The sequence below is a fragment of the Eumetopias jubatus genome, unplaced genomic scaffold (assembly GCF_037043125.1).
Source record: "Eumetopias jubatus isolate StellerSeaLion01/CBP00866 unplaced genomic scaffold, mEumJub1_p1.0 scaffold_12, whole genome shotgun sequence".
NCBI lineage: Eukaryota > Metazoa > Chordata > Mammalia > Carnivora > Otariidae > Eumetopias > Eumetopias jubatus.
In genome coordinates, this window is record NW_028274818.1 from 96,207,489 (window position 1) to 96,226,243 (window position 18,755).

General features: G+C 42.4%; 2 protein-coding genes across 2 annotated transcripts in view; one reads left to right on the forward strand and one right to left on the reverse strand.

Moving 5' to 3' along the window:
* The first annotated feature begins 887 nt into the window (after positions 1-887).
* The window catches only part of TMEM248 (transmembrane protein 248), a 32,286-nt gene continuing 14,418 nt past the window's right edge, over positions 888-18,755 (forward strand). Inside the window, exon 1 of the mRNA XM_028109911.2 lies at positions 888-1,146. The gene's annotated coding sequence lies outside the window, so the exon portion shown is untranslated. The remainder of the gene's footprint in view (positions 1,147-18,755) is intronic.
* Positions 17,427-17,952, reverse strand: LOC114214340 (multifunctional methyltransferase subunit TRM112-like protein). The gene has a single exon (XM_028109912.2). The coding sequence runs from the start codon at positions 17,935-17,937 to the stop codon at positions 17,560-17,562; it is 378 nt and encodes a 125-aa protein (XP_027965713.1). The 5' UTR covers positions 17,938-17,952; the 3' UTR covers positions 17,427-17,559.

Consider the following 18,755-nt stretch of genomic DNA (forward strand, 5'->3'; position numbering starts at 1 on the left):
TGTGCATCTTTTTCTCATGGGTGTTTTTGTTTTTGTTTTTGTTTTTTTGAGTGCTACCAGTTATGTATGCATCTCTGAACAATATGCTGATTAGATTATGTTTGGGGGATTTAATATAATGGAATTATGCTGCAACGTATCATTTTGTAGCTTGCTCCCCCAGCATATTGTAGCCTTAGGGTGAGCCTCTCTGTTGTCAGCTGTTTTCAACAATTTTCATTGTTGAAACGGATTATGTAAGAATATACTGAAGTCTTTTTTTACATTTGACCGTATGGGGATTTGGTTTTTTCCCTCAGTTCTTAGTGACTACAAACCGTGGTGCTATAAACATTCTTTATTATGTCATGTGCAGATGTGCCATTGTTTCTCCAGGGTAATATATTCTCCAGAAAGGATGTACATCTTCCAGCTTACTGGATAATGCCAAATTACTTTACAAAGTCACTGCATTAAATTATATTTATTTAATTATTTGAAATTATACTTTCATGGGCAGTGATTAACACACGAGCACACACACTGCATACACACCTATGTACGCACACATCCTATACTTAGAACCATCGCACACCATACGAAACACGCGCACAGATCCACCGACGTGCACAACACACGGTCTTCACAGAACGCACACCGACACACAGCTCCACACACGCGCACCACGCACGCACACTTTCCACAATGCCCTTCTTACGACACTACGTTCATACACAGACGCAGGAAAGCACGGCACGCACTCCACGTCTGGACGCACACAGCCCTCGTACTCACACGCAAGCCCCCTCCCACGTGACCCAACCAGGGGGCGTGGTCTCTGACGCTCGCGACTGGGGAATCTTGTCCCGGCCGCGCCGCCGTCGGACGCCAGGTGTCGGAGGTTACGGCAGCGTTGGCGGTGGCGTTTTTTTCTACCCGGAAACCACGGCTGCCGGACCCGGAGACGAGTCTGTGAGCCGGACTGGCCTCTGGTCTTCGCCTGGGCCCCGCGGAGCCCGACGCCGCCCCCGGCGCGGCGGGGAGGATGGTGCGGAGCGGCCCCGGGCCCGCCGCGCGCCGCCGCGAGTGAGCTCTGAGCGGCCGCGGGCGTCTGCCGACCAGCTGGCCCGGCTGGGCCCGGGGCGCGCCGCTGCCCACCGGGGCGGGGTAAGCCGGGGCTGGCGGGCTGGGGTCGGGGCTGAGCGCGGGGCCGAGCGCGGGGCCGGGAGGGGGACGCGCTGGTTGGGAGCGGTCTTGCTGGCCGGGTGTCTTCGCTGCCTCTCGGGGCTGCAGCCCCCGCCCCAGTTGCCGGTGGGGGTCGCTTTGCATTAGCCCAGGTCTGGCCTGCTCCGCCGGCCTGGGCCTGGTCACCCGCCACCGGGGTTGGTCCACCTGCATTCCCGGAGCAAGGGTGCCTTGCCGTCCCCGAGATGGCAGGACTTCCCACGTATGGACCTGAGGCCTGGATAATTTGGATTTGGCACGGGGAACATTTTGGTAGTTTGCCATTTTTGACTTTGGGTCGTGTTTGCCTTCTCCATTTGCAAAGTAGACACATTTCAGAAAGAAAATGGGAGGGAGAGATTCGCGTATGTGCCAAAAACTTTAAATAGTGGTATTTTATGTTTCAAGCTTGGTAAATACGCAGAAATGGGGCGGATTATTATCTTCACTCATATTTTAATAAAGGAGTGGCTTCGGGGTAACCTAGAGGCACATAGTTTTGTTTCTTTTGGTAAGCACCATTAGGAATAAAACCAAGCCTGTTGTGCTGTTTTGAATTGTGTGAACACCATAACCGGGGGACAGCTGGTGAGGGGGCCTTCGTTGAAGAATCCGTTGCCTGTAGTTTAGTTGTCAACTAGCGGATTACAGTCCTCGGTGATGATGGGGAACTTCTTTGCAGCCTGCTTTAAAGCAGGAAAGATTGCAGCTCCTCCTGAACTGCTGCTTTCCTGCCTCAAAGGTGAGCTGCTGTGGGGAGGTAGTGGGAGGAAAAACTCCAATGCTGGAATTTGATTAATTTGATGACGAATACTTAATAAATTGTCTTGTCCCCAAAGCTCTCTGGTTAGCTTGGGGTCTGAGCATTTGTGTGCTGTCTGTATGTGAAATTGCTTGAAGGGTAAGAACACCTTCCAGCTTCCCCATTTAAGAAAAGGAAATTGACCTGTTGTGCAGCTGAGATGTACTTCATGACTCCAAGCATGTTTTCTTTCTAGGATAAGGAGGCATTGTGTTGACTTCCTAGTAAAGGTGCGGGAAGAATTTCTGTGGCCTAATTGAGGTGGACTGGAAGTGGGGCTGCCACCCAAGTCCGGGTACTGAGATCCCCAAATGCTGATGGAGCTCACCTCTTTCTGGGCTGTAGCTGCCCCTGCTGCAGGGAAGAGAGACAAGAGCTTGGTGCAAATAGTTTCTGCCCGCAGGGAACATACTTAGAGAAAGCAAAAGGCTATAAAAAGTGGCAGGACGCAATTACCGTAGGGAGATAACAACCATTAGGGGTTTTGTTATGGTTAAGCTTCATAAAGGAAGGTAGCTGAACAGTGGGAGCCTAGAATCATTGGCAGAGGAAGTCGGTTAAGGGTTAAATGCTTTTCTTATTCTTATTATTACTGTTTTTTTTTTAGGATTTATTTATTTGAGAGGGAGAGTGAGTGAGGGGAGGGGGAAAGAGAGAAAATCCTCACACATACTCCCCGCTGAGCTCAGAGCTTAACTCAGGGCTCCATCTCAGGACCCTGAAATCATGACCCGAGCTTAAATCAAGAGTCGGACGCTTGGGGCGCCTGGGTGGCTCAGTTGTTAAGCATCTGCTTTCGGCTCGGGTCATGATCCCAGGGTGCTGGGATCGAGCCCCACATCGGGCTCCCTACTCGGTGGAAAGCCTGCTTCTCCCTCTGCCTGCCACTCCCCCTGCTTGTGTTCATCTCTCACTGTGTGTGTCTCACTGTCAAATAAATAAAATGTTTAAAAAAAAAAAAAAGTCGGACACTTAACTGACTGAGCCACCCAAGTGCTCTGGTTAAATGCTTTTCTAAGACAAAAAAAGCATAGGCTGCCCAGTCTGGCTTCTGGTAGATTTCTGGGTTCTAAAGAATTGTTTTCATTTGGTGGGTTTCTTTTGTTCTGTTAGGCAGCCGGTGATACAAAGCAGTGCTTAACCTATTTTAAAGACGATGAAAAAGATGCTGATTGTGATTTATGTCTGGTATTAACAATCAGGAAATTAAATTTGGTGTCTGCAAGTTGTTTCCGTGCCTGTGTTTAGTTTGCGAGAACACAGCTCTAGTATGGTCTCTGCCACTCTGGCAACAGCCAAGTGATGGATGGCAAGCTCTTTAGCCAGTTCCTGAGTGTGTTTACTGACATCTAGTTCACTTCACAGACATGTGGTTTATTTCTCTTACCCAGTATTGTCAAGAACGTTTGAAGCCATTCAAGTAGGATGCCATGTAATTGCTTTGCAACATTATGACTAGTCTCAGGACCTCACTGGCTTATCCTTTCTTTAAACATGCTCAGGACTGCACCCTCTTAACTTTTTAATGCTTCTTTTAGACTCTTCTTCCATCTCTATCCACTGCTCTGTCTCCTCGTTATAGATAAGCATCAGAAAAAGAGTGGTTTTAACGGGGGCCACAGCATGACATTAGTCCAGGGATGGACAATCTGCGTGATGTTTTTTGTCAATAACATGCTGCAGGATTCTGTTGTCATGTAAGAGGGTTTTTAAAAAAGTATCTTACTATGACATTCCAATTAAAGTGAAAAAAAAAAAAGGATATGTGGAACTTAAGAAACAAAACAGATGATCATAGGGGAAAAAAAAGAGAGAGGCAAACCAAGCAACAGACTCTTAATTATGGCAAACAAACTGATGGTTACCAGAGGGGAGGTGGGTGAGGAGTTGGGTGAAAACAGGTGATGGGGGTTAAGGAGGGCCCTGCTTGTGAAGAGCACGGCTGATGTGAGTGTTGAATCACTAAATTATACACCTGAAACTAATATTACTAAATGTTACCTACCTGGAATTTAAATAAAAACCTTAAAAAAATAAAACAAGCACAGTATCATAGTGATAAAAAAAAGAAATGGAGGAAAGAGAGTTTTTAACAAATTGATTTTCCATTTTGGATTTATTTTGCTAAATATGGAAATCTTTACATTATCTTTCCCTGGTACAAATTGAATAAATTTGACAAGAGGTCTGTAGTTTGTGTATAATTACAGACTTAAGTGTGGTCCTGGGGACTATACAGCAACCTTTGGCGATGAGAGTCTGCAAAGTATGGTCATTTGCCGGTTGGGCTTTTATGCTGTTTGGTTAAAAGTGCTGTTTTCACAACATCTTCCCGTCATTATACTGAATTTGGATGTTATAATTTCATATTGCACGTTTAGTGTAATTTAATTTGACTTAATCTTGTCATCACTCATGATTTATTTTTTTAATATCTGTTAATTAAACTCCCAAGTCATTTAATAGCTGTTAATTAAACTCCCAAGTTATTAAACTTTTAATATGGGGATACTTTTAATTTGGTTTTTAAGATGGTCAGCAGTTTAAAAAAAATTAAAGAAAAAAGATAAATTATTTTCCACTTTGGAACTGTGGTGAATTAATTTTTTTAAAAAGGGAGAGAGAGGGGCATGTTGGAGTTTACCATGATTTTTATATTATGACTTTGAAAATGGAGCCATGCACTCATTAATTATAAGTGAGTAGAAGTACAGCCTGAGTCTGAATTTTGAAAATAAGTCTGGTTACAAACATGTAATTATGTCAGCTCATGTTGTTCCTTTCCTTTTTGTCTTTGAGTACTGGTGTTGCCTAAAATGCACGCTTGGTAACTAAAACTTTATGCTTTCTATTGTAATTTGTCTTTTGATCATTTAAACTTGTGAGTTAATGTGAAAGTTTTTTCTACACTATGAATTATATTAGCTTGAGAAACAAGAAGCCATCGACAGAAGATTCTACTCATCTTTGCTTTATACTCTAATTGATAAGAGTTTTGAGATATGAATTGCCTTGCTTATAGAGATGGAAAATAAGTTAACCATTTTAAACTTCAAAAAAATCAGTCTTGTGCTTTTATTGAAGTCCATGACTAAAAACACTTTATATATCCATGGCATAGGAAAATTTTGTTTGTTTCTTTTCAACTTGGCATTGGACTTGACACCTACTTATCAGCCTGGTATTGCGATTGATGACACAGCTTTTGAGGTCAGATGAATTAAGTCAGAGTCGACCTCTGCCACTTATTACCTTGCACAAATTACTTAACCTCTTTTGACTTAGTTTCCTCTTCTGTAAAATCAGGATAGTAGTATCCACCTAGCATTGTTGTGAGGATTAAAAAGTACCATGTAGGTAAAGCCCTTGGCATGGTGCCTGGCCCAGGGCATGTTTTAAGTAGTCGCTGTTCAAAATGATACTCTCTCCTTAGCACTTTGCAGTCTGGTTGTTTCTTCCTTCCTCGCATCACCATAGTGAAAGGGCTTTCACTTGTATCACTGCTGATGTCTTAACTGCAAAATTGTATGGATACTCTTCGGTTTTTCTCTCATGTGACGGGGGTTGACTAGGGTTGACTCTAACCAAATCCATAACACTTACTGGGAGGCAATAGTGTGCCTAATGGTTAATGCGCTGGCTCTGGAGGCTGACTGGATTTGAATCCTGGTTCATTTACTACTGTATGGCCTTGGCTAAGGTAGCTAACTTACTTAGGCCTTAATTCCCTCATCTGTGAAATACAGATGTTGTGAGGATCATATACAATATGTGCAAAACTCCTAGAACAGTGTGCCTCTCACATAAACAGTGGGCAGTCACGTCGGATGTTCTTGTTCAGCACCTGCTCTGTGTGAGGCCGGGCCTGCTGTAGGGGCTGCAGAAGCATCAGGGAAACGAGGCAACACGAGCAGGATACATTCAGCTTTCAGTTTGGCCGAAGGAGGCAGAGCAACGGCTGCTTGTGAGCGACATTTACAAGGCGAGAGCTGCTAGACCCCGGAATGGCTGACAGTGGTCACTGGGTGGATGGCTGCATCTGTCATTATGAGGAGGAGCTGATTCGTAGAAGTTTTGACCTGGTTGGCTCAAGGTAACCTGTGGGCCAGCGAAGTAGAGAGTTCCTGTAGGTGGATGTTTGGATCTGGGGTGGGAGATAGGTGCGGAAAATTGACAGGAAGCTGTGAATGGTGTGTCTGCCGTGAGGACAGGGTGGCCAGATCTGAGCAGAAGGAACGCCTGGCGGTGTAAGACGTGCCCCAGTGTGTCACATTCTGCAGGGAGGTGTGTGCGGACTGCAATTCCGACTTTGGCTTTAGCATCTGAGACCTCACTGGACGCCTGGAAGTTTTCCTTTGTCTTCATCGCTACTTACTTGCCTCCCTGAGGGTCTGTTCTGTCTACACTCACTGCTTCTTGGTAGGGGAGGAAGGGTGGTAGCTGGGTGCTTGAGATCGCCCAGGGTTTCTTTGATGCCAGCAAGTCCCCGCATCTCTGCTAAGTGTTGGATGATCTGGTATCACATCCATGAATGCTCTTTATTAGGCTCAGGATATTTGAGGAATGCTACTTTAATTTTTACATTCAAAGCGGGCCCCTCTCCCACATCCAGCTGAATTCCTGCGATTCTCTTGGCACAGGAGCAGGGTATTTCCTGGGCTAGGCCTACAGACCGGGCTCTCCAAGCCTCCCCTCGTACCCTCCCTGTGGCATCCTCCCTCCCAACCCCTAGTCTCTTTCAAACTTTGAAAAGGACATGACTTTATAGAAGAGCTTTAAGGAATTTCCCATTTAGCTTTAGGCCAAAACTCTGGTTTAAGATGAACGATGGTTTTGTTGTTCATGTAGAGTGAACTTTTTGGTCGGGTCACAGGTTGTCGCTTAGCAGATCTTAAGGTCTAGTTTTAGATTATAGTTTTTAACTTGAGCACGTAGCTCAGTGGTGTACTTGGGAGAGAGGGAGACCCTGTGAAAGGGCTCGTGATCTGGCATAATCAATGTTAATTTCCTTTCTTTCTAATAAAGTGGTAAATCAAGATACAAAATTACATGTTTCAGTGGCACTGGTCCCTTGGGAAGCCACCTTCTTTGAGTAGCTCCTTGCTCTCGTGATTTGCTCACGTCTCCTGACCCTGGCTCATGTCCCCTTCGTTTGAAGCCGTGGTGTTCACCTGTTGCCTGTCTGCTCATCCTTGTTCTTCTCTCCTTCCCATTTGATTTCCCTCCGCCAGAATGTGGTTTTAAAAGTCACCAGTGGGGCGCCTGGGTGGCTCAGTTGGTTGGGCGTCTGCCTTCGGCTCAGGTCATGATCCTGGAGTCCCGGGATCGAGTCCCGCATCGGGCTCCCTGCTCGGCGGGGGGGTCTGCTTCTCCCTCGGACCCTCCTCCCTCTCGTGCGCGCGCTCTCTCTCTCTCTCTCTCTCTCTCTCTCTCTCATTCTCTCCCTCAAATAAATAAATAAAGTCTTTAAAAAAATAAAAGTCACCAGTGATCTTGCCAGGTGGAGGATTATGCAAGCTCAGTTTCAACTAGGTACTTTTTAAAGGACAGAGAGACTCAGATCCTTTCTTTTCTTACTCCTTATACTTAATTCACCTCTCGACACCTCTTCCTTCCTGAAGCTCTCCTCTTCTGCCTTGCAAGACACCTTACCATCCTGGGTACCTCTTTGGCTCGTGGGCACCTCCTCCCCTCTGTGCCCGCCACTGGCTTCTCAATCTCTGCCCCAATGGAGGAGACCACAATTGTCTGGAGAACCTCTATGCACCACCTGCCCCAGGAGCCCACAGTACTGGGTTGTCTGGAGGAACCTCACCTAAATACTCTTTCTTAGTTTATTTTTGGTTTCTTACAGATCCCTCTGTGCACAAATCACTGCCAGTTAAGCTTTGCCTTTCTTTAGCACTGGGACATATTGGAGGACCATCCTGTTTTCTATTTATTTATTTTTTTCTAGTTTGGTTTTAAAAAGTTCTGTTATTCTATTTATCACCATCATTTTTTAAAGAATTTATTTTAGAGAAAGAGAAAGCATGAGCGGGAAGGGTAGAGGGAGAGGGAGAGAGACGCTCAAGTAGACTCCACACCTAGTACGGAGCCTGACACGGGGCTCAGTCCCACGACCCTGAGATCATGACCTGAGCTGAGACCAAGAGTTGGACTCTCAACCGACTGCACCATCCAGGTGCCCCTACCTTTATTAATGAAGAAAGTGAATAGAATTAAGATTCAGTGAAGTTTCGGGGCGCCTGGGTGGCTCAGTCGTTAAGTGTCCGCCTTCAGCTCAGGTCATGATCCCGGGGTCCTGTGATCCCCAAGTCCTACATCGGGCTCCCTGCTCAGCAGGAAGCCTGCTTCTCCCTCTCCCACTCCCCCTACTTGTGTTCCCTCTCTCTCTCTCTCGCTGTCTCTCTCTGTCAAATAAATCTTAAAAAAAAACCAAAAGATTTAATGAAGTTTTATTTTGGTCACGAGAGCAGCAGGATCTATTGAAGATTATTTATATTTATAAGTTTTATTAGAAATTATTACAAAGGAAATACATATTCATGATGGAAAATTTTTTAAAAGATTTATTTATGTAAGAGAGTGTATGCATGTGTGAGCGTGAGTGGGAAGAGGAGAGGGAGAGAGAATATTCAGCAGATTCTCCGCTGAGCGGGGAGCCCGATGTGGGGCTCAATTTCATGATCCTGAGATCACGACCTGAGCTGAAAACAAGAGTCGGTCACTTAACCAGCTGAGCCACCAGGTGCCCCTCATTTGGAAATATTTTAAAAAGAGCAAGATATATGTAATCTCAGCAGCTAGAGAGAACCATTTTGAGGGTATGTTATTTGTCTTTTTTCCTCCATATGGGTGCTTATGTGCGCATATACTCTCATACTTAAAAAAATCTCAATAGCCTTGTTCTGTGTATATTATTATAGATCCTGTGTGTCTAATGACTATAGTGTTTCTGCTGGGGATATATCATCCTGTAACCATTTCCCTGCTATTGTCGGATATCTGGTTTTTCATTTTTTATCATTTTAAACACTCCTAAGATAACGATGTTAGTTAAATCTTTGTTTTCAGCAATGAGTATTTTCTCAGGTGACGATGGTAGAGATAAGAGTGTGCTGGGCTTAAATGCTGTTGATATATGTGGCCAGGTGGGTCTCTAGCAAATTTAACAGCCCTTTTCCTCCCCTTTTAAAGTGACTGGTGTTTCTCCTAACTTGCGAGGTGCTTGAGGTAACTCAGCCATAATCTTAGACTTTGCCTACTTAAATTGCCACCTGATGTTTGGTGTTGTCATTGAACTCGTTTCAGAGCTCTAGGTACTTTGTCAAAAGACCTTAATCACGTGCTTGTGAAAATTGCCTTTTGGCTGTGTTCTGGGTACCTTAAATCCCTAGACTTTGCCAAGAGGCAGCGTCACAGCCCTGGTGGTTTCTCGCTTTATCTTTGTGAAAGTCTCTCATTGAAGTTGGGATGAATTTAGGGGAGGGGGTCAGAGAGTGTGCTTTCTCTCTAATCTACTTTGCATATCCCAGTACAGAGCTTAACTTTGTAATTAGCAGTGACATTTACTATGGTGAAGGTTACAGAAATGTCATTTTTTGCAGAGGAAATAAATTTGTTTAGCTTTCGTTGATTTTGTATTTGAAAACGCTTGTAGGAAAGGAACTTTAAGTTTGTGAAGTATTTGGACTTTTTTTTTTTAAAGATTTTATTTATTTATTTGACAGAGACACAGCGAGAGAGGGAACACAAGCAGGGGGAGAGGGAGAGGGAGAAGGAGAAGCAGGCTTCCTACAGAGCAGGGAGCCTGATGCAGGGCTCGATCCCAGGGCCCTGGGATCATGACCTGAGCAGAACGACTGGGCCACCCAGGTGCCCCGTATTTGGACTTTTAATTGTTTTATTAAAAAATAAAAAAAAGCTTGGGGCGCCTGGGTGGTTCAGTTGGTTAACTGTCTGACTCTTGATTTCAGCTTAGATCATGATCTCAGGGTTGTGAGATCGAGCCCCGCATGTAGGGCTCCATGAACCTGCTTGGGATTCTCTCCCTTTCTGCTCCTTTCCCGCTCTCGCTCTTGGGCTCTCTCTCTAAAAAAAAACAAAAAACAAAATAAAAAATAAAAAGCTTTCACCTTAAGTGAATACAGTTGGCCTCCTCTGGAACTTTGTCTAATTAAATTAGCTATGTTGATGTTGTTTGCTAATTTGTAGGTATTTATGTTGATGCTTTTTATATAAGTGTTTACATTCTGGTGTGACATGGTTTTAATGACTTAGTTTTCTCTAGAAGTGAACTTATTTTAGATTTTTCTGTTTTTCTAGAAAAATGTTTCATAATTGTAGTTCCAGATGTTTATTTTTATATGATTCAGATTTTGTTTTCTTAAACTCTTTATAAACATATAGAAGAGGCTTAGAACTTTAAACTTACAGAACTCTAATTTACTGTTGATGTTTTTGTTTCTGAATCTTATGACTCTTAAGTAATGTATTTCTAGATTTTTATTTTTTTAAAATACTCAAGTTTATAAAAGCAGTTTTAGGGTCACAGCAAAAATGAGAGGCAGGTACAGAGATTTCCTGTAAAACACTCTGTCCCCACACATGCACAGCCTCCCCCATTGTCCGCATCCCCCACCAGAGTGATACATGTATTATAATTGGCGAAACTAGGTTGACACATCACTAGTACTCAGAGTCCATAGTTTAACATTAGCGCTCATTTTTGGTGGTGTATATTCTAGGGGTTTGGACAAATTTATGATGACATGTATCTACCATGATAGTATCATACAGAGTGTTTTCAATGCTCTATAGATCCTCTGTGCTTCACCTGTTTATCACTCCTTCCCTCCCCCCTGCAACCTCTGATCTTTTTACTGGCTCCATTGTTTTACCTTTTCTAGAAGGTCATATAGTTGGAATTATATAGTATGTGGCCTTTCAGATTGGCTTCTTTCATGTAGTAATGTGCATTTAAATTCCCCCCTTGCCTTTCATGGCTGGATAGCTCATTTCTTTTTAGTGCCAAATAATACATTCCATTGTCTGGATATACCACAGTTTATCCATTCACCTACTGAGAGGTATCTGGGTTGCTTCCAAATTATGGCAGTTATGAATAATGCTTCTATAAAAATCCATGTGCAGATTTTTGTGTGGACATAAGTTTTTTTGTTTGTTTTTAAGGGGCGGGAGAGGGAGAGAGAGAATCCCAAGTAGGCTCTATGCCCAGCATGGAGCCTGAAGCGGGGCTCAGTCTCACAACCCTGAGATCATGACCTTAGCCGAAATCAAGAGTTGGGCCCTTAACTGACTGAGCCACCTTAGCTTACCTGTGTGGACATAAGTTTTAAACTCCTTTGGGCAAATACTGAACAATGCAGTTGCTGGATCTTATGGTTAAGAGTATGTTTTGGTTGGGACACCTGGGTGGCTCAGTCGGTAAAGCATCTGTCTGCCTTCGGCTCAGGTCATGATCCCTGGGCCTTGGAATCGAGCCCCAAATTGGGCTCCTTGCTTAGCAGGGAACCTGCTTCTCCCTTTGCCTGCTGCTGCCCCTGCTTGTGCTCTCTCTTTGACAAATAAATAAAATATTGGGGAAAAAAAGAGTATGTTTTAGTTTTGTAAGAAACCACCAAACTGTCTTCCAGAATGGCTGTACCATTTTGCATTCCTATCAGCATTGAATGAGAGTTCCTGTTGCTCCACATCCTTGTCAGTATTTGGTATTGTCAGTGTTCTGGGTTTTGGCCATTCTAGCAAGTATAGTGATATTTCATTGTTGTTTTAATTTGTATTTCCTGATGACCTATGATGTGGGGCATCTCTTTGTATACTTGTCATCTGCAGATCTTCTTTATTGAGGTGTTAAGGTCTTTGGTTAATTTTTAAATTGTGTTGTTTTCTTATTGTTTTAAGAATTCTTTGTATAGGGCGCCTGGGTGGCTCAGTTGGTTAAGCGACTGCCTTTGGCTCAGGTCATGATCCTGGAGTCCCGGGATCGAGTCCCACATTGGGCTCCCTGCTCAGCAGGGAGTCTGCTTCTCCCTCTGACCCTCTTCCCTCTCGTGCTCTCTATCTCATTCTCTTTCTCTCAAAAAAAAAAAAAAAAAAGCTTTGTATATTTTGGATAACAATCCTATATCAGATATGTCTTTTGCAATATTTTCTCCTAGTCTGTGCTTGTCTTCTCATTCTTTTAACAGTGTGTTTCATAGAGCAGAAATTCTTAATTGTAATGAGCCCAATTTTTTTAAAGTTTTTATTTCAATTCTAGTTAAAAAAAATTCTAGTTAACATACAGTGTTATATTAGTTTCAGGTGTACAATGTAGTGATTCAACACTTCCATACACAGTACCTGGTGCTCATCACAACAAGTGCGCTCCTTAATTCCCATCACCTGTTTCATCCATCCTCCATTCCCACCTTCCTCCCCTCTGGTAACTTGTCAGTGTGTTCTCTATAATTAAGAGTCTGTTTCTTGGTTTTTCTCTTTCTTTCCCCCTTTGCTCACTTGTTTTGTTTCTTAAATTCCCCATAGGAGTGAAATAATGGTATTTGTCTTTGTCGGACTGACTTACTTCACTTAGCATAATACTCTCTAGTTCCATCTGTGTGGTTGCAAATGGCAAGATTTCATTCTTTTTGGTGGCTGAATAATATTCCATTGTGTATATATACTGCATCTTCCTTATCCATTCATCAGTCAGTGGTCGCTTGGGCTGTTGCCATAATTTGGCCATTGTTGATAAAGCTGTTATAAACATCAGGGTGCTTGTATCCCTTTGAACCAGTATTTTTGTATTCTTTGGGTAAATACCTAGTAAGGCAATTGCTGGATCGTCAGGTAGTTCTGTTTTTAACTGTTTGAGGAACCTCCATACTGTTTTGCAGAGTGGCTGCACCAGTTTGCGTTCACGCCAGCAGTGCAAGAGGATTCCCTTTCTCTGCATCCTCCCTGATACCTGTTGTTTCTTGTGTTGATGATTTTAGCCATTCTGACAGGTATGATGTGATCACTCATTGTAATTTTGATTTGTATATCCCTGATGATCAGCGCTGTTGAGCATTAATAAAGTCCAGTTTATCAGTTCTTTCTTTCATGCATGGTGCCTTTGGTGTTCTATCTAAAAAGTCATCACCAAACTCAGGGTCATCTAGGTTTTTTTCTATGTTATCTTCTAGGAGTTTTATTGTTTTGCATTTTACATTCAGGTCTGGTCCATTTTGAATTCATTTTGTGGAGAGTATAAGGTTTGTGTCTAGATTCTTTTTTTTTTTTAAGATTTTATTTATTTATTTGACAGAGAGAGACACAGAGCAGGAACACAAGCAGGGGAGGTGGGGGAGGGAGAAGCAGGCTCCCCGCGAGCAGGGAGCCTGATGCGGGGCCTCATCCCAGGACCCTGAGATCATGACCTGAGCCAAAGGGAGACGCTTAACAACTGAGCCACCCAGCCACCCCTAGATTTTCATTTTTTTAATATGTGGATGTTCAGTTCAGCACCGTTTGTTGAAAATGATGTGTTACTGCTTCGTTGTATTGCCTGTGCTCCTTTGTCAAAGATCAGTTGACTAGATTTACATGGGTCTATTTCTGGATGCTCTATTTTGTTCCATTGGTCTATTTGTCTGTTCTTTGGCCAATACCACGCTGTCTTGATTACTGTAGCTTTATAGTAAGTCTTAAAGTTGAGTACAGTCAGGTCTCCAAATTTCCTTCAGTATTTCTTTTATTAGTATTGTCAATTCTGGTTCTTTTGCCTTTCCATAGAAATGTTAGAAAAGTTTGTTGATATCTACAAAATAACTTGATGGGACTTTTGACTGGGATTGTGTTGAATGTATAAGTCAAGTTGGGAAGAACTGACACTTTGACATAGCGAGTTTTTCCATCCACGGACATGGAATCTCTCGGTTTATTTGGTGCTTTGATTCTGTTCATGAGAGTTTGTGGTTTTCCTCACATAGATCTTGTACATATTTGTTAGATTGATCCCTAAGTATTTAATTTTGGGGGGTGCTAATATAAATGGTATTGTGTTTATAGTGTCAAATTCAGCTTGTTCCTGCTGGCATATATAGGAATGCAGTTGACTTCTTTATATTAGCCTTGTACCCTGTAATCTTGCTATAATCATTTCCTAAATTATTTTTTAGTTTATGTTTTAAGTCTGGATTTATTTGATTCATTGAATGAACTTGCACATTTAAAAATTGCCTATTTTGTGTCTGGATATTGATTATGCAGAGACAAGTAAAACATTGTATCTGTCGTTGAGAGGCTTACAGCTTGGTTGGGAAGATAGACGTATACATACACAACTGCAGCGAGGTGTTTCAGTGTCTGTGAGAAGTCTGCAGAGTAGAGTGGGGGCATATAAATGAAAGTGGTCACTTCTCCCTGAGGGGCTGGGTGTGGGGAAGGGCCAGGAAGGCTTCCATAGAGAAGGTGTCCCTTGAGTCTTGGAAGAGGAGGGTGAAGGAGCGGGATGTGGTTCGTGAAGGTCAGGAGGACCAGTGGACTGAAAGGCTTGAATCTATAATATTGTCTAATATGTGCAGGAATTGTAAGCAGTTAGACCGTTGAGAAGTAGACAAGACCTAGCTCATGGTGGCTTGCCATTCTAAGGAGCTTGGACTTCATTCCTTGGTTGTTGGAGCTCTGAGAGATTTAAGCAGTAACATGACTAGATTTACATTTGGAAAAAATAACTCTCACAGCATGTGGAGGATAGATTATTTAACTGGTATAGGCAGATCCAGTTGAGACTCTTAGTGATAGTTACAAGAAAAAGACGAGGAGGGCGTGAACTCGGCAGTAGCCCAGGAGTATGGAGAGGAAGTAAGAGATAATAAAGGAATAGACTCTTTAGCACTTAGTAATTGCTTGGATAGAGTGGGGAAGGCACAAGTAGTCTAGGATGTTTTCCAGAGTTATGTAGTGAGATGAGGGAGTACAGGGAGAAGAGTCATATTGGCAGGAAAGCAGATGAGTTCAGTTTTGGACATGTTGTGGAATGTGTAGGTAGAGAGGTACTCACTGAGTTCCTGGATATAGAGGCCTTAAGGCTGTGGAGAGCTGATGCATCTTCACACAAAGATGGGGCGGAGTGGGTGAACCTGAGATATATTTTGGAAAGAAAACAAGATCAGCTAATGGATTAGATTGGTGGTAGTGCCGAGGGCGTGAACATAATTTAGGTAAAGAGAAGGAGTGTGTTGAGGGAAATTATTCTGAAATGCTTACATTAGAAAAGAAGAATAAAAATTCTGAGGTGAGATTCCAGCTGAAGAAGTTGGAGAAATTGAAGGGTTTCTCTGAGTAAACCCAGAGAAAGCAGAGGGAGAAGCATAATAAAAAATACACGTAGAAATGACTGAAATAGGAAACAAATTATTTAGACACAGTCTACAAAATCAAATACTGGTTCCTTGAACACACCAGTGCAATACAGCTGTGGAAAGATTGGTTAAAAAGACGAGAAGACAAACACATGAAAACATTTGTAGTGAAAAAAAAATCCCTAACTACAAGTAAATAGTGAACAAATCACAAAATTATACTGTCCAGAAGTATTAAAAACCAATATCAAATGGGTAGTTTCCTAGAGTAACACATCTTATCAAAACCGACTCAGTAGAAATAGAAAACATAGACCGACCATCATTAAAACCATGATGAAGCAGTTAAGCTAACTCACCCAGATATAAAATCAAAGAAAAACTTGGTGAATCCAGGGTTTGTTTGTTTGTTTGTTTGGTCAAGTTCTGTTAAGCTTCAAAGAAATAAAAGCTAATATCTTATACACGTTTTAGAAGACACATGTCCGGACAATTCAGTTAATTTTGTGATACTAGGATGACTTAGTCCTTCTGGTCAAGGAGAGTGTGATCATGGCTGATCATTTTCTTATGTCTTATGAATAGATATTAAAAGATGTAGATAAAATGTGGCAAACATAAACCAGTCATGTAGTTTTAAAAAATCGTGATCATGTTAAGTTTATCCAAGGAATGCAAATATGAGTCAGCATGAGAAAATGAACATAGTTCATGTCAACAGATTAGAGAGAAAAAATTGATAAGTTGCAGATAAAGCATTCATTAAAATGCAACACTTGTTTATAATGAAAGTCTCTTTGCAAACTTGAAATGGAAGTGTACTTCTTAACTTGAGGGGTTTCTTTCAGAAACCTTTAACATCTACTGTATTTAACAGTGAAACATTTAGAGGCAATTCCTTTAAAGGGAGGAATCTATTGCTGCTTCTATTCATCATTTCACTGAAGATTCTAGTTAAAGTCGTAAGAAAAAGAAATAGGGGCTGGAAAGGAAGAAATACTTATTAGCTTGCAGTGTGACTGTCTACACAAAATCCAAGAGAAGCTACAAATAAGCTAATTAGAATTTAAAAGATTTCAGCAGTGTGTCTGGAATCAAGATCAATATACCAAAGTCTGTTGCTTTTGTATACATTAACAATAGAAAATGTAATTTTTAGGAGATGCTGTCAGTGATAGCTGCGTAAATCAGTATGTCTTTGAATCAGTCTAATAAGATGCATAAGATAAAGTTAAAAAATTACTGAAAAAGAAAAGTGGACCCAAATAAGTGGAGAGAGATACCCTTATGTTCATGGACTAGGGAACTCAGTGTCATAAAGATGTCACTTCTTCCCCAAATTAATGGTCTATTTGGTACAATTCCAGTTTAAATCTCAACAAGATTTTTCTGGGAACTTTACATTTGGCACCTAAAATTCATATGGCAGGGTAAAGGGCCAAGAAGAGCTAGGACAGTTTCGAATAAAAGTAAAATGGTAGACTTCTTGTATTAGATGGCAAAATTTCAGACAGCATGGTACTGAGGTGGGGAAATGCAGGTATCATGATGGGACACGAGAAAAAGCCTAGAAACAAACCTACATTCATGTGGGAGCTTGGTATATATGAGAGAGAGCATTACAAATTCATGGGAAATCCATGTTCAGTATAAAACCATGTTCAATGAATGGTATTGGACAATTGGCCACCTGTATAGAAAAAGATTAAACCAGAAGCGCATGAGAATCCGGAATCCCAAATCAATTCCAAGTAGATAAGAGACTAAAAATCAAACTGTAAGACTTGTGGAGAAAAATAATGAAAAAAATATATATATCTTTTAAAGATTTTATTTATTTATTTGACAGAGACAGCGAGAGAGGGAACACAGGCAGGGGGAGTGGGAGAGGGAGAAGCAGGCTTCCCTCGGAGCAGGGAGCCCGATGCGGGGCTCGATCCCAGGACCCTGGGATCATGACCTGAGCCGAAGGCAGACGCTTCACGACTGAGCCCCCCAGGCGCCCCGAAAAAAATATATTTTTTTTTTTTTTTGGTTTTGAAACTTTAATGAGAAAAAGAAATATATCGAGCTCAAGAACACTGTGTTTCGTGTGTCACTGGGTCCAGGTTTGGGGATACACGACAGACCTAGCAAACAGACTATACATCAGCAAAAACATTCCTGGTTACAGACGGAAAAACTAGGCGCCTGGCACGATTAAGTCTCGGTTTCCTCATCACTCAGCAGCATGTTGGGGATCCCGCGACTGATGGGGAACAGACGTCCAGACTCTGGGCACTGCAAGGTGCCCTCCAGCACATCCACCTCCAGCAGCACGTGGTGCATCTGCCTCAGGAATTTCTCATCGTGCTCATACCCTTCAATCGGCCCTTTGGGCACCTCGACCAGATGCAAGGTATCCGCCGCCTCCAGAAGCGCCGCCCACTCCACCTTGGGTATCATACGCGCCACGAAGTCAGGGTTGAACTCCACGGGGTTGATGCGGACCTCGGTGGCCTGGAGGCGCAGTGGGAAGCCACGGGGCCCCACCCCCCGCACATGCGAGCTCAGCAGGTTGTGCGTTAGCAGCTTCATGTCGCCTCAGCGCGCTCTCAGTCGAAAAAAATATTTTTGACATATAAAGATACCGAAGGGATTCTCGGATAATACATACATACACATAATCATAAAAGGAAAGGGGTGATAAATACATTAAAATCAAGAACTTTATAGCTATCGAGGAAATGCAAATCAAACCACAGTGAGTTACCACCTCACACCCATTAGGATGACAATAATGAAAAAGGCAATAACAAGTGTGGGTGAAGTGGTGGAGAAATTGAAACACTCATTATACACCTGGTGAGAATGCAGAGTGGGGCAGTTGCTTTGGAAAATAGCCTGGCAGGTCCTCAAAAGGTTAAGCATGTGGTTACCGTATGACCCAGCAATGCTATTCTTAGGGTGTATGGGACAGATACAGCCAAGAGAAATGGACACCTATGTCCACACAAGATGTTACACATGCATGTTCATAGCAGCATGATTCATAATAGAAAGTAGAAATATGTCTATCAACTGATGAATGGATATGCAAAATGTATGAATAAAATATTTCATACAGTGGAGTATTTTTGGCAACAAAATCGGATGAAGTACTGATACATAACTCCTGAACATTAAGGAACATAAAAAGAACTCCTGAATATTAACGAGAAATAGACAAACAACGGGTAAGTAACCCAAAAGATTCAGGCCGTTTACCTAGGAAGAACCTAAATGGCTGATAAAGAAGTGAAAAGATCCTCAGTGTGAGGGAGATGCAATTTAAAATAATGATGAGATAATATTTCACATCAGTCTTGTTGGTCCAAGTCAATAACATTGCTTTAGAATATCAAGTGTTCAAGTAT

Bases quoted from the DNA above. Each gene is read 5' to 3' on its own strand.
- LOC114214340 (XM_028109912.2), bottom strand. From the start codon at position 17,937: ATGAAGCTGCTAACGCACAACCTGCTGAGCTCGCATGTGCGGGGGGTG.